The sequence below is a fragment of the Cynocephalus volans genome, chromosome 2 (assembly GCF_027409185.1).
Source record: "Cynocephalus volans isolate mCynVol1 chromosome 2, mCynVol1.pri, whole genome shotgun sequence".
NCBI lineage: Eukaryota > Metazoa > Chordata > Mammalia > Dermoptera > Cynocephalidae > Cynocephalus > Cynocephalus volans.
The window spans coordinates 206,530,701-206,546,964 of record NC_084461.1 but is presented as its reverse complement, the minus strand read 5'-3'; the positions used below and the strand labels follow the sequence as shown (position 1 = coordinate 206,546,964).

The following is a 16,264-nucleotide window of genomic DNA, read 5'->3' as shown; positions in this document are numbered from 1 at the left end:
TCAGGCAAAATATGCATGGCAGAATACAGCCACAGCCAGCAGGATGATGCCATTAATGTTTACTACTGTCCTCCACAGAGGCTTCTCAGAGGTGTCCGTCAGCTTCAGCTTCATGGCTGCCTCCTCTTCCTTAGTCATCTTGGGTCCCTTCTGCTGGTCCAGCCCACAAAATAGGTCACAGGCCCGCCTGAAGCACCCTTTTTCCTCCTCAGGAACTTCTGTGTCAGGGGAAAGGCATAAAAGGATTATGGGATACAGAAGTAGGATGGCATAGAAAAAGTTTCTCCAGGGGAGATTCCATACAATGCAGCATCCGCCATTGTGCAGAAATTTCCCAACTTTCTTGTTTTCAGGAATAGAAATGGTACAGATGTTCAAATGAACTTAATTAATTACAAGCCAACGTTACTAGATGGATTCTACATCCTTATGATCAGCTAGCCTAAGTTTTATCTCTCTTAGTCCCAATACAAATGCATTTTGATTTAGAACAGTCAGATCAAATAGTGTTTTATGAGAGAGAAATGTTAACAGTGGGCTGGGGAATATTGTGACATATGAAGAACATGGAAAACCCACCTCTGAAACACATATACTCATATCTGTTTGCTACATCACTGGAAAGCAATGAGGCTGGAATGACTTAGGAGTGCATTGACTACATCTGTCAATTCTAAGGCTTCACCACAGACCCAGAAAGGTGGTAGGGACTGGTCTGAAAAGCTCCTGATGAAGGGCAGCGGTGATCAACATTTCCAGGGCTTAAGATCTGATTTTGCATACAAACACTGCTGAATCAAATCATCCAACTGGTCCTGACACTCAAAGCGGATGCTTTTCAAGGAAACTGATTCCCTCCTCTGAGCCCAGGTGTGGCACTGGAGGTAGACAAACCTAGTTTCAAATTCCAGCTCTGCCACTCAAGAGACGTGAGCCCACTGTGTTTTCAACACCATGGAACCATGGCCAGAGACCACTGCTCTGCACTTTCTCATTTTTGTGAGTCACAGAATTTTTTCTTTAAAGAGACACAGAATTTTAGAACTGGAATGAACCTTAGTGATCAAGTTGCATACATGAGTCAGAACTAAGACCAAGACCTAGCTTTACGGCTTTGTTAATTCACCCCTCTGATCTTCAGGCATCTGTAAAATTGGATAAATAATACCTTCTTCATTTTATTAATGAAGATTTAATGAGAGATTAATGATTCATTGAGAGAGTACTTAGCACATAGCAGATATCAGGAAGTGCTAGTCTCCTTCCATTCTCTCTCTTTTTTCTCTCACACACATAATAGAGACCCCTCCCTTCTGATTCACTCCACCAAAAGAGTAGAATGGATAAAAAGGAGCAAGGAGTTGGGCTCACTGACCAGCTCAAGAGAGAAATGCATGATTATCGGGGTCAATAAAAAATTGATTAGCCTTGTGGAACTCTCTATGTCTCATTTTCCTTGTCTGTAAAGTTGGAAGAATTATATTTGCATTATCTTCCTTAAAAGGATGATGTAGTGCTAAAATAAAACACCAAACTAGAATAACGTATTTATAATTAAAACATATTATTATCATATCATTATCAATCATGATGGTGCTGATGATGGTGATGGTTATGATGCAGCTACAAGGCTTGCTTGTGCTGCTGTTTCTCAGGGAATAGTGTGACACCCATGGTCTATATAAGCCCTCAAGAGAGCTTAGTTTATTTAATAAGTTTTAACAAAATAGGGTGTTCAGTCTGATTTTACTATGAGTTCATCAAGAAACAACAGAATACTAGTGCTGCCATGAACCTCGGTGGTCACCAAGCCAATTCTCTAGCCAGTGTGGGAGTCCTCTCTGTAGCATCCCTGATAGATGCACACTTGCTGCCCATCCCTTTCCAGAACAACTCAGCTAGAAAACTCTTCCTTCAAAGCAATCATAATGGTGATAATTATAGCCAATTCTGATAGTGGAACATTATCTCATTCTATGTTTCCAACTGTGCCATGAGGTGTGGGCTATCATTTAGAATACTTTTACACGAGAAACCTGAACTTTAGAAAATTGGAATTATTTGCCCAGGGTACTAAGTAGAGAAGTCAGGATTCAATGCCAGACTTTTCTGATTCCAAATCCCACAATCTATCTCTGCACTGTCCTGACTTCTTACTCTGAGTTAAAATTGCATGACTTCTTCCCACCCATCAGTCTTGTCTGCCCTCTGGTGCAAAAATAATCTCTTCTTCCACATTAAAACCACTCAACTCAATACTTCTCACCCATGTTCCTTTAAAGTTTATGATATTCTCACTCAACGTGGAGACATTTTGGGAGGTAGTAGAAGTACGGGGTATGTTCATGCCTATCTGCTCCGGGGAAGCAAGAAAACATGCCTGTTTTCAGCACCATGGTCAGCTGCCTGTGGCTCCATGCTCCCTCTGACACGGTACTTGCAAAAAGTCACAGGTTTCAGGACTGAAAGGTCCTTAGAGATCAAGAGCAGATTATACCAGAGCTGGGATCACAGGCAATGCTTCTCAACGCTTCTCCCTCTCATGTCTGTAAAATCACGTGATAATACCAAATAATCTCTAGGGCCCTTTCCAGAGCTAGGATTCTATGATGTTCCTGATGGCCAGATTCCAGATTTGTTCTGCTGCATCTGTGCTCTCCTTTAGATGGAGTGATGAGACCTCAGCCCAGAGCCAAGTAAAACACACATGACCTTGAGTTCCCCACCTCTGCATGCCGCACACCTCCACAATCATCCTACATGTATGTGCCTCTCCCATGTAGGAAGGAAAAGTTGCAAAATTGAAACTGAAGAAAGCATTGACTTAAAGGATAAGTCTCTGGGTACTCAGTAAGAATCATCTCACCAGGATTCCAGAGAAATTTGATTTTCTAAATTTGAAATAGTAAGCCAGTAAGACATAGGACCCCACAACCCTGTATCCCATCCTCCCTGATGTCCCTAGAACTGACCATAGCCTTATTTCCATCTGCTCCCAGTTCACAGGCTGTGTCATAAGAGCTCTGACTCTTCTCTTGTCCCTGACCATGCCTCAAATCAAGGCAGAGTGGCAAATTTCTCACTGAGATTTACTCACTGAGCACAGTAAAATCTGAGGGATGAAGGAGCTGGGATGATTCTGCACCTCCCTCCTCTCCTTGAGCAGGCCTCAGAGTGAACTTCTCAAAACCCATTCATCCATCTCATCTCCACTCCTCTGTAGAGGAGAGAGCTGAGCTTTGACAAAGGCATTTAGTAAAGGCTTCGGGAGAGTTGTCTTGCTGTTGTAGGAGTAATTTTTATGGTTTGGGAATAGGTTCTGAGTCATACATCACCTATTTCAATGGTTTCCTTTGGCGCTTCTTGGATATACTCCTGTTCTGCATCCAGGTCAATACGCTCCTCTTTGCTGTTACGCAGGCTCCAGCACAGACGGTAGAGCTGTGGAGGAAGCAGACAGGTGAACAGAAAGATCCAAATAGAGTCTTAGGCCAAGAAGTTGGGAGAACAAAGAACCATGCATCAAGAAATGTGTCCTCTCAGTACCAACAAAAACATAGCATTTTCTTTAAGTACGTTGGGAACTTAGATGTAAATCGTACACACTTATACACTAGCCCTTATGATGTATGTACAGTCGTGCTCCCCAACATTGGGTAACAATGTTTCAATTGGGTAAAAATGTTTCAGTCAATGACAGACCACGTATACACTGGTGGTCCCATAAGATTATAATAGAATTGGAGGTATGTAGTAGGCTATACCATCTAGGTTTGTGTAAGTACAATCTATGATGTTCACACAACAATGAAATTGCCTAACAACGAATTTCTCAGAATGTATTCCTGTCATTAAGTGATGCATGACTGTACATTCAGATGCTAAGAGACTCCTCAAATATAGAAACATTTGTTGAATGAATAAACTCTTTTTACATGTGCCAAATGAATTTGTTGCCTTTAGCACTGGTACTAACAAGACTAGACAGCCATTTGCCCAGAAGAGCAATGCAAGATCAGATTTCTGTACTATGTCATATTACAGGGACAAGAATCCATAAACTTAATAGACTAGGATAGAGTTGGAAACACAGTTTCTATTGACATAGTCTAGAATGTGAAACAGAAACTTGAAGTCTGAAAATCAATGCAATGTGCTCATCCCAACCATAACCTTTGGTGACTATCTTGCTTTCTCTACTTCAAGAGGAAGCACAGAGCTAAATGTGTCTGGGGCTGCAAAACTTTCATAGACTGAGACATGAGGAAGAAATTGATACAACACAAAGAAAGCCTGTGACAGACCTAACCAATACACACGATGGTGGTGATGTTGGTTCTGCTGCTACCAAAGCAGTCTTTGTTTGACATTAAAGTTTGTCATAGCTCTCGAAAATTTGGCAATGAGGTTGAAGGTCTCAGAGATTCCATAGGCCCTTGTATTTGTGTATGCGTGAGCAAAGTATTAACAAAATCCTTCCCCTTTCTCTATGGATAAATATGACAGTGGGTTAACTTTCTAGCTCTGTTCCCTTGGAAACCTGGAAAAGGTGGACTGTCATCTGTGTTGGGTTACCAGACTACATTGCTTATGGTAAATATAGCCCATAACTGGTAATCTTTATCTGCATTGGGAGGGCTATGAATGAACTCTAAATCAATGGGGGGAATTTAGAGCTAAAGAAGAGTAATGGCAATTTTTGAAGTTTTGAATCAATTGGACTTTGATATTGTCTGAAATGTCTTGAATTCTATAAGCAACTGTTTGGTGGCCTAACTGGAAAAAAATCAAGAGGTAAACTATACTTTAGGTTTCCCTGAGTATAGTGATTTTTGTAACTAGGCATATCCCTTGCTGGGACCCCTGGGAGTTTTGGCCAAGGGACTATTACAAAAAATAACAGTTCCTATTTGGGACATGGGCTTCTAAGCTACCCATGCCATCTTATTCTCTTGCACCGGAGCTGTCACTTCGGGAGCAAGGTCCAGAGAATAGCCCCTGGACTGAAGTGTGGACTTCTGTGAGGACTCCTGCTGAAGACAATTGCTCAATACTGCCACGAAGGCACAATGTGTTTTCTGTCCTGTATTCTTCTACACAAAATCAATGCAAGTATAGACTATTTTGGTCATGTGAGTGTGAGATGTGTAACTGAACTGAGGCCAACCAAGAGTGTTGCATCATGAACATGAAGTAAGGGCAAGACAGGTCTCCCAAAAGGATACTCACATGCACATCTGGAATGGGCTTGGTGAAGAGGGAGACAACCACAATGGTGATGACAGAAATGACAAAGAGGATGATGGCAAAGTACAAGTAATGCACTCCACAAATAATCGTGGGACATTTACTAGGCTCCACACAGCTGCCAGTTCCATAAGCAAATTCAGTAATCATACGGGAAATTCCAATCAGAAATCCTAGGATCAGTCCCCAAAAAGCTCCCTGTGAAAGAAAATCCTGGGTTAACTAATGCAGAGCCCACAAAACGGTTGGACATTCTACCTTTCCTGGGACAGAAGCAAAGGAATAAAGGTGAGAGAGATAGTAGCTCCAGGCCATCTGAAGCCAGAGCACTGGCTAGGGATGTGATGTCAGGCATTCAGTGGGTCTATCTATCATGTTACAGTGACATGATTTCACCTGGATTCTAAAACAAGGATTCATAATATAATGGGGTAAAGTATCTAATAACTGGTATAGAACATCAACTTGAAGCCTAATTCCAAAAATTCCCTTTTACTTGAAAAATAATGTGAACCTCCCTGCTCACAGCTATTGTCACCACCAGTCTCCAGATTCAGGTACATTCAGATGTAAAGTAATTACTTTTGAAGTAATTTGCATTCCTTGAAGACATGGAAAAAGAAATTGGGTCTTTGAGGGATAGAAGAGAAAGAAATTTTTCCATCAAAATATAAATAATACTTCCTTCTTCAGCCCCCTTTATAGATCCAAAGCCACTACTTTTAGTTTGAGAACATAAACTTATACTATGTATTTTTACATTAACTTTTGGGTTTGCATGTTAGAAATATGGAAGCCTTTAAGAGATTAGAAACATTATGGAACAATTTTTCAAAGTTTTTTTTTCCCTTTGGTCAGTTCTCACCTAGAGGACCAGGTCTGAGCCTGGAGGCCACAGTTTAAGAGGGCCAGTGACAAAGCAGAGTACACTCTCAGAAGGGTAGCCCAAAGGAGCCTTCCTGATTTTGTCAAGTATTGACCAATGCCTTTGCTAGCCATTGGCACCCCTGTACTTTATATTTCAACTGTGCCAAACTACCAGCCATTTTTTAAACATGTTACATGTATTCATGTCCCTGGGTTTTTGTACAGGTCATTCTCTCTGTCTTAGAGAGTACAAACTCTCCTTTCCTGGTAACCTTGTTCTAACTTAAACAGAACAAGCTAGACAGCAATGGGTGCACACCCTCCTTGCTGTGGTCAAAGCACCAACCCCACTGCTATGTAATCACTCATTCATTTCTCGGTCTCCTCATCTGAACTGGGATCTTGCCCCTGGTAGGAACCAGGTTTCATCCACTTTTTGTTGCTAATGCCTCACCCTATGTCTGTCATCTGGAAGTGTCTGCTAGATGAATAAATGAATAAGGAAAAAGAAAAAATACATTCCCCATTTATCCTATACACTAGTTCACTCCAAAAAAATTTTGTTGGTTTCAGTTTGTGTAAGTAGTATTGATAAAACTTGCTAAGGCTTTCCCTATCTTTTGACAATTAACCTCTTTCTGTTCTTTTAGGCTTTATTCTCAAGAGGCTCTTGAGAATTCTGGTAGCCTTTGTCATTTTCCTCAAAACTTGGAGTCACCACCCTTCAGCAAACACAGTACCTGACCAGTCCTGAGGATCACCTTACAATCTTTATCAGCTATTGCCTGGAAACTCTAGCCAAGGCTTTCTCAACCTCAGCACTATGACATTTGGATAATTCTTTGGGGGTGCTGTCTTATGCACTGTAGGGTGTTGACAAGCATTCATGGCCTCTACCCACTAGATAATAGTAGATAATAGATAATAGTAGACAATAATCAAAGATGTTTCCATACATTCCCAACTCTCCCCTCAGGGGGGGGTGGGCAAAATCACCCCTAGTTGAGAACCTCTACAGTCTATCTCAATTCTAAGGCTTATCTTTTGAAAGCCCTGTTCCATTGCTGAACTGAATCTGCCTGTGGCCTGCTGCAATACCCAGATGAGCTTTGGATACACTTTCTTAACTTATATTTTAGAAATCTCCCAATAAGCCAGCTTTCTGCTAATCCCTACTGAGATTTATCCCACGATATGTGTCTATTTCTCTAGCCTATCAAGATGACTTGCAGATTTAATTCTGATCTCTCAAAGGTGTTTATATGCACACCTGGTATTGTGTCACCAGAAAATGTGGACTATCTTCCTAAAGGAAGAGAGGCACATATGGTAATTTATGCACTTCAAAATGGGGTTACTCAAGTGAGGTATTTCCCTGATGTACATCCGTTTCTGTCCCATTGGGAGAAAGGGAGTGTCTCCAATCAAAAATGTGTCATTGTCTATACTGTTACAGACAATTAGCCACATGGTCAGCACCTCCTTACCTCCCCAACCCTCCCAGGCAGGTAGATGGTTGGATACAGAGACAACAAAGCAACACCTCAGTTTTATAGCATATCTGAAGTCATCGTTTTCATTGTACTTTAAAATCTGCAATAGTGTACCACTGTTGATCTAAATTCTTTACCCTGGCTTTCAAAGGGGCCATTCTCAATCTAACCTTGACCTGCCTTTCCATTATTCACATTCATAAACTCCCTCTCGTGCCAGGTGGGATTCCTTATAAGTCCTTCACCCTCACCCCTATCCTTCTACTTTTGGCTAAAAGTACTGTTCTCTCTGCCTTGAATGCCATCTCTTGCCTCTCCAGCTTCAAATCCTTCCAGCTCCACCTCCTCCCCAGAGCCTTCCCTGACTGTTTTAGCCCATGCTGATATAGCTTTTCTTGAATCCCTTCCTACTTATATTACATGTTTCATTTTATCCCTCATTTGTTATGTGCTTTACATTGTTCTACGTATAAACTGCTTGAGCACCAGGAATTTGTCCTTCACTGGGCCCTGAAAACTGCTGGCTGGAAAGCCAAGTGCATGGCAGAGCCACTGCTGAAATTTATGTTAGAATTTCCCCTGCAGCTACTCAGCCAGAGGCCACAAACTTCCCAGGGGATGCCATACAGTCAGGTCAAAATCACCAAGATTCAATAGAAAATGTACAACATTTTGTGGGAGCCTGTAGCAAGGAGGACAGGGAAGTTGGAGGGAATGTGGACCTAGTACCAACTCCCAAGGAGTTCATTTCAGCTCTCAGAGAGCTCCGTGGTCCTTCTGCCTCTTGAAGCTTTCCCATATAAACCTTTAGCAGCACATCTATTTCTGATTAAGATCTCTAGGAAAGAGAATCCTTTCCACAGAGAATATACAAACCCAGGTAGGAACTTCTGTGCCAGATTGGCTTTTCTGGACATGCCAGAATGATACCTACTTGCTCATTGACTCTTTTGCAGAAAATAGCAAGCAGGAAGACAGCTGCAATGGGTGGTCCCAAGTAACTGGTGATGGACTGGATGTAATCAAAGAGCTGACCACTTTGTGCTGACTGCACAACAGGCACCCAGGCGATACTGATGCCAATCAGCACCAGGATGAACAACCTGAAATCAAAGCCCCACAACAGAGTGTCAATAAATAACGCTATATGAATAAAGATATATCACCAGGTATCATATTTATAAACACCACCAGCAAATATGAACACCGCTAGGAAAAAGAATTAGCAAATTTATTCTTGAGGCTTTTGTCTTCCATATTCTGCCTATAGAAAAGTTATCTGTGCCTATGAGTAAGTGAAATGCACTTGACTTTCAATAGTGACCTAGGCCCAGTCACCACCATAAGAGAATCCCACTTGAAGAGGCAATAGAGTATAGGAATAAGGGTATGGATTTTGGAGCCAGGCAGTCCTGGATTCAAATTCTTATTCTCTCTCTGTGACATACAACACATTGCTTAACCTGAGTTTCAAGTTCTCCATCTGTATACTGCGACTATGACCAACCTTGCAAGGCTGGAATAAGGGATAGTGATATTAAAACACCTTGCAAACAACAGGCACTCAGTAAACAGTAATAATTATTATTATTTTCTTCTCCTCCTTCTCCTCCTCTTTTTCCTCTTCTTTATAACAAAGTTAAAAACACTAGCCAAGTAGAGTTCATAAAGGAATAGCCTGAATAAGAAGGGCCACTACTAGGTATTTCCAGCTCTCCTTCCTCCTCTTGAGCTTCATTTCAAGTCCTGAAAAGATTGGAGATTCCCTTACAAACTCTTCTTACTTGTGCTCTTGATTTAATTAGAAAGAAAACCATTATTTCCTTACCTGCATTTAAGGCAAAAAGAGTCTTAAACAGACCTTCACAAAGCGATGTTTTCACTCAGTATTTCTACCTCTGGAATGCCTTTCCCACTGGCCCCCACTTACCCAAATCCTACCCCCATTTTGGAATCAGGTCAGGTTCTCCCTACCCCAGCAGCCTCCCCCAGATACATCACGCCATGCTCATCTCTCCCTTATCTGAGCCCCTGATTGCTCTTACAGTCTCCATAGCAGAGTCTGGAATTTTTTCATGTCACTATGAGTTTGTCCAGGGCTGGGACAAGCCTTAGGGTAGTAGTTAAGGAATGCACAAAAAATGTAAGCCGCAACATAGTCTTAGGACCATGGGATCTAGACCTGAGCAAAGCCACAAAATGGTTTGCTTTCCCATTTTGCATATGAGCCATATGAACAACAGGAAACATCAGTGCCTTTCTAAGGAAAAATCAGCCAAGATAACAGGTGGCTTCCTATGGCACAGAGTAGTATAGACTCTTGCCTGGTCAGATCTCCCTTAGGTGCCAGGTCTCTTGACACCTGAAAGTTGCCAGCCACTTTTCCTTCTCTTCCTTTACCCTGATCTTGCTGATGAGACTTATGAGGTAGCAGCCCAGACCCCTCCTGCATTTACTGGGAAACTTTCCCTTGACTGACATCTCAGGGACTTGTTCCACCTGCCCTGAGGAGGTGTGACCTGCCTTAGCCCCATGGATAGACATAGCAGAGCTTCTGTTATCCTCTATCCAGAGCATCTGCTCCATGGATGAGCATGAGAACAAGCACAACTGATCCATGTATCAATGCTTTGATGCTTTCCGTATCCTGTTGTGTCTTTTAGACCATTGGCAATAAGAAATATGCACATAGCTTGATGTTTTACACTTTATGGAGCATGTTCACAAATACAACCTCATTTAACCTTTTACAGTGGTTCTGAAAAATGTTGTATTACAGGTTGAGGCATCAGAGGCATTTGGGTCTCAAAGATGGTGAGTGTGAAGGGCTGAGAAGGACAACATGGAGAGTATAAAGGGACTCAGACAAGGACTTAGTGAGCTGAAGATTCCAGTCCTGGCTCTGTCATTGTCCAAACTATCTGGGTTTACGTAGGATGAGCCTCATTTTGCTTGTTGATAGCCTGAGAGATTAGATGATCTCTTATGTCCCTTTTAACTCCAGAGGGCCATTGTTTGATGATCTCTAATTTAAAGTTAAATGCCACTGAAGGGCAAATATAACTAGCTACAAAAGTTATTCCCATTCTACTAAGGCATCTGCCAATTCTTCTAAGCTTGAGGGGTAGCACAAATGGAACCTCTCTGATCATTCAAGAAAGCTTGGTACATGGCAGGAGGAAGCTATATTTACCTTCCTACAATCATGAGCTCTTTCTCAGATGCCCTTTTCCGGATCTTGGTGTAGATGTCCATGGTAAAGAGGGTGCTGGCACTGTTGAAGATGGAGGTCAAGGAGCTCATGAGAGAGGCCATCATGACCGACAGCATCAGGCCCCGCAGTCCTGGAAGAGAAGAAGGTTCTGAATAGCACACACCGCACCTCAGCTCTTTCGTGCTTGGAAATAATGAGGACTCAAGGTTTGTTTGCCTCCTGAAACCAAGCCATGTTATCCAATTTATCTCTCCAGAAAGACTAGACATTTTAAGAAATGGGCTGTGGCTTTAAATTATACTATAAGCCTATAGCAGCCAGCAAAGAGCTAAAGACATTATATATAAGAGATAAATACTCTGCAATTGGGTGGTGATGGTGGTGTGTTTCCATCTGAGGGGACTTTTATAAGGTCTCTCACCCAAAAGATCCATGATGTAACAGAAAGAGATTTAAACTAAGATTCAAAAGATGAGGTTCTCAGAACTGTGGTTACTAGAGATGGGAAAGGGGAAAGAGGGGGTAATGAGAAGTGGGTAAAGGGTCACAAAGAATGATTACATTTTGCAATGCCTAATATACTAATTATCCTGATTTGAGCTTACATGTTGTATCCAGGTATTAATATTCAACTCTGTACCCCACAAATATTTATAATCAATTATGTTTCAATAAAAAAGTTTTAAAGAAAAAGATGAGGTTCTCAAGAAAATGAAAAGACAAGCACAAAATGAGAGAAAATAGTGGGCAAATAATATATCTGAGAAGGGTCTTGTATACAGAACATATAAAGAACTCCTACAGCTCAATAGTAAAACTGAAAAAATTAAAAATTAAAAACGACAAAGGATCTGAATGGACACCTCTCCAAAGATATACAAATGGCCAATAATGACATGAAAAAATGCTTGACATTGGAGAAATTCCAATCAACACCACATGAGATACTACTTTGCACCCACAGGAAGACTATAATAAAAATAATAAGAGACAGAAAATAACAAGTGTGAGTGGAGATGTGGGGAAATAGGAACTCTCATCCATTGTTGGCAGGAATGTAAAATGGTACAGCCACTGTGGAAAATGGTCTGGCAGATCTTCAAATATAATTAAACATAGAGTTACGATATGGCCCATCAATTCCACATATGTTTTCACAAAAACTCATACATGAAAGTTCATAGCAACATTATTTATAAAGCCAAAACATACAACCAACATATATGTTCATCAACTGATTAATAATAAGCAAAACAGATAAACAATTGATAGAGCCACAGACAGTCATGCCAACAGACAGCAAGAGCATATAGGACCTAAGAAGCTGCTACCACAGATACCAGTTCCACACAGGTGGTCTCCTGCAACCACTGCCACAGCCACTATCACTGAAAGTGTGGCTTAATACCATAGAAGCAGCTACGGCTGCCATGCAGGCAGCCCACCAACTACTTGACTGCACTGACACAAGGAGAGTCACCAGTGGAGCTGGGGAAAGAGGTGAGCAAGTGCAGACCCATGACCAGTGGCCAACCCACAGGGTGAATTATGCTGCCACACTTGGTAGCACACCTAGGGGTGAGAGGTACATGTGCAACCCACGAGACTGCCTTGATCCAGGGAGAGACACACGTGGAACCCCCTGAGAATACAGAAATCCAAGGTACCCAAAAAGAGTAAGAAATAAAATTCCCAATCACCACCAACCCATCGCCCAACCAGGGGAAGCAAGGACCAAGGAGTAACCTTTTCCTGTAGGAAAAAGCAAAGAGAAACCCCACCATGGTTACCCATTCAACCTGAGGAGCTCCAGTACACCCCTGTGCACCCATCAGGGTCATGGGATGCTAGCTGGATGCCAACAAGCCTGCCCAAGGTCACCCACCCCAGCCAAAGAGTAACAGGGAACTCAGGCGTTTTTCTCAAGAACTCAAGAGCTTACCCTCATCTTCAGTAACCTAACACAGGTTAGAACCTCAGCAAGGAATCAATAGAACACAGAGGCACTCAGATGAAACTCCAACACTGAATATGGCCAAAGTATTCACACAGGGACGAGACTACTGCATGTATCCAGAGCCAATACTAAAACATCCTACTCAACGGTCAATGTAAAACACATCTACAGGATGTAGTCTCTCTTCCCAAAGTCCACTCCAGAGTAATTAAAGAAGAAACTGCTCTACCAGATAAGCAGACATCAATGTAGAGATACTAGAAATATGAGAAAACAGGAAAATATGACACCACCAAAGAATACAATAATTCTCAAGTACCAGACTCCATAGAGAAGGAAACCCTCAAAATGACTGAAAAGGAATTCCGAATAACAGTATTAAGGAAACTCAATGAGATACAAGAAGAATAAGTTAGACAAAACAATGAAATGAGAAAAACTACCCAGGATATGAAGGAGGAAATTTAGAAAGAGATTGATACCTTAAAAAAGAATGTAACAGAACTCCTGGAACTGAAGGATTCATTCAACAATATTAAAGATTGAGAGAGAGAGTTTAAGCACCAGGTTAGAGCAAACAGAAGAAAGAATTTCTGATCATGAAGATGGTCTTTTCAAAATAACCCAGACAGACAAAAAAGAAAGAAACAAGGATCTAAAAAAATAAAGAAAATCTAAGAGAGCTAGCAGACAACCTTAAGCACACAAACATCTGATTCATGGGTGTTTGGGAAGGAGAGGAGAAAGGAAAAGGCACTGAAACATTCAACAAAATAATAGCAGAAAACTTCCCAGGTATAGGAAGACACACAGACCTTCAGATCAAGGAGGTTCAAAGATTCCCAAAGAGATTGAATCCAAAAAGGTCCTCTTGGAGATATATTATAGTCATACTAACGAAACTCAAAGGCAAAGAGACAATCTTAAAAACAGCAAGAGAAAAGAATCAAGTCACATATAAGGGAGTCCCCATCAGAATAGCAGCAAACTTTTCAACAGAAACTCTATAGCTAGAAGAGAATGGGATAACATATTCAAAATCCTAAAGGAAAAATCTGACAACCAAGACTACTATTCCCAGCAAGGCTACCCTTCAGAAATGAAGGATAAATAGTGTATTTCCCAGACAAACAAAAATTGTAGGAGTTCATCCCACACAACCAACCGTACAAGAATATTCTCAAGGGAGTCCTGCATCTGGAATCAAAAAAAATGATAAACACTACTATGAATAAACAAGAAGGAACAAAACCTACTGGTAAAACATATATATGCAAATAAGAGAGAGGAAGAAACTGTTCCTTACCACCTCCAAAAACCAAAGAACACCAAAGAAAAACAATAAAAGGGAAACAAAGAAAAAAGATATTTAAAACATCCAAATGAAAATTGATAAAATGCCAGGAGTGAGACAATACTTTTCAATAACAGCCCTAAATGTAAATGGATTAAACTCCCCACTCAAAAGACACAGACTGGCTGATTGGATTAAAAAGCTAGACCCAACTATATCCTGCCTACAAGTAACCCACCTCACCTGTAAAGACTCACACAAACTAATAATGAAAGGATGGAAAAAGACATACCACAAAAATGAAAACCCAAAACAAGCAGGAGTAGCTATTCTTATAATGGATAAAATACATTTTAAACCAAAAACCATGAAAAGAGACAAAGAAGGCCACTATATAATTATAAAAGAATCTACCTAGCAAAAAGATGTAACAATCATAAATATATGTGCATACAATGCCAGAACACACAGACACATAAAGCAAACACTATTAGACCTAAAGAAAGAGATAGACCCTAATATGACAATAATGGGAGATCTGAACATACCTCTCTCAGCAATGGACAGATCATCTAGGCAAAAAATCAACAGAGAAACACAGGATTTAAGATACACTTTAGACCAATTGGACCTGGCAGATATCTACAGAACTTTTCAACCAACAACTACAGAATATACATTCTTCTCATCAGCACATGGAACATTCCCCAGCATAGACCACATGTTAGGTCATAAATCAAGTCTCAACAAATTTTAAAAGACCAAAATCATTTCAAGTATCTTTTCAGATCACAATGGATTAAAACTAGAAATCAATGACAAGCAAAACTCTGGCCACTGTACAAATGCATGGAAATTAAACAACATGCTCCTAAATGACCTATGGGTCCACGAAGAAATTAAACAAGAAATCAAAAAATTTCTAGAAACTAATGAAAATAAAGACACATTATACCAAAACCTGTGAGATACTGCAAAAGCAGTAATAAAAAGGAAGTTTATTGCAATAAATGCTTATATCAAAAGAATAGGTTTCAAATAAACACCCTACTTGAAACCTCAAAGAACTAGAAAAACAAGAACAATCCAATCCCAAAATTAGTACACAGAAAGAAATAACTAAGATCAGAGCTCAGTTAAATGATATAGAGACAAAATAATAATAAAAAAATTAATGAAACAAAAAGTTGGTTTTTGAGAAGATAAACAAACCATTAGCTAGTCTAACTAAAAAAAAGAAAAGAGAAGACCCAAATAACAATAATCAGAAATGAAAAAGGAGACATCATAACCAATACCACAAAAATACAAAGAATCATCAGAGACTATTACAAACAACTATATGCCAAAAAATTTGAAAACCTGGAGAAAATGGATAAATTTCTGGACACATACAAACTACCAAGACTGAATCAAGAAGAAATAGAAAACCTGAACGGACCAATAACAAGTCATGCAATTGAAGCAGTAATCAGCAGTCTCCCAATGAAGAAAGCCCAGGACCAGATGGCTTTATGGCAGAATTCCACCAAACCTTTAATGGGGAATTAATACCAATTCTCTTCAAACTATTCCAAAATATTGAAACAGAAACCATTCTCCTAAACTCATTCTATGAAGCCAGCATCATTGTGATACCAAAACCAGATAAACAGAAACATAGAACTACAGGCCAATATTTCTGATGAACATAGATGTAAAAATCCTCAACAAAATATTAGCAAACATAATGTGGCAACACATAAAAAAAAATCATACCCCATGATCAAGTGGGATTCATCTCAGGCATGCAAGGATGGTTCAACGTATGCTAATCAATAAATGTGATACATCAACAAAATCAAGGACAAAAACCACATGATTATCTCAATGGATGCAGAAAAAGCATTTGAAAAAAATCAGCATCCCTTATGATAAAGACTTGCAGCAAATTAGGTATAGAAGAGAAGTATCTCAACACAGTAAATGCCATATACGACAAAACTACCACCAATAAAGTATTGGAACAGGAACAATACAAGGATGCCCAATCTCACCACTCCTATTTAACATAGTATTAGAAATCTATCCATAGCAATCAGACAAAAGAAATAAATTAAGGGCATCCAGAATGGAAAAAATGAAATCAAGCTGTCCCTGTTTGCAGAGCACAGGATCTTATATATAGAATAGCCTAAACACTTCACAAAAAA

The 16,264-nt window shown here is 40.3% G+C and overlaps 1 protein-coding gene across 4 annotated transcripts in view; it reads right to left on the bottom strand.

Moving 5' to 3' along the window:
* The window catches only part of LOC134369641 (sodium/glucose cotransporter 1), a 41,862-nt gene continuing 25,598 nt past the window's right edge, over positions 1-16,264 (bottom strand). Inside the window, exons 7-12 of one of the 4 annotated variants that reach the window (XM_063086230.1) lie at positions 10,801-10,951; positions 8,542-8,710; positions 5,230-5,445; positions 3,336-3,441; positions 1,438-1,446; positions 1-215 (exon numbers count right to left, since the gene is read on the bottom strand). In XM_063086230.1, coding sequence (XP_062942300.1) covers positions 1-215; positions 1,438-1,446; positions 3,336-3,441; positions 5,230-5,445; positions 8,542-8,710; positions 10,801-10,951 — 866 coding nt within the window. Of the gene's footprint in view, positions 227-1,437; positions 1,447-3,335; positions 3,442-5,229; positions 5,446-8,541; positions 8,711-10,800; positions 10,952-16,264 lie in introns of all 4 variants that reach the window. The other 3 variants (XM_063086227.1, XM_063086229.1, XM_063086228.1) reach the window with 3 other exon arrangements.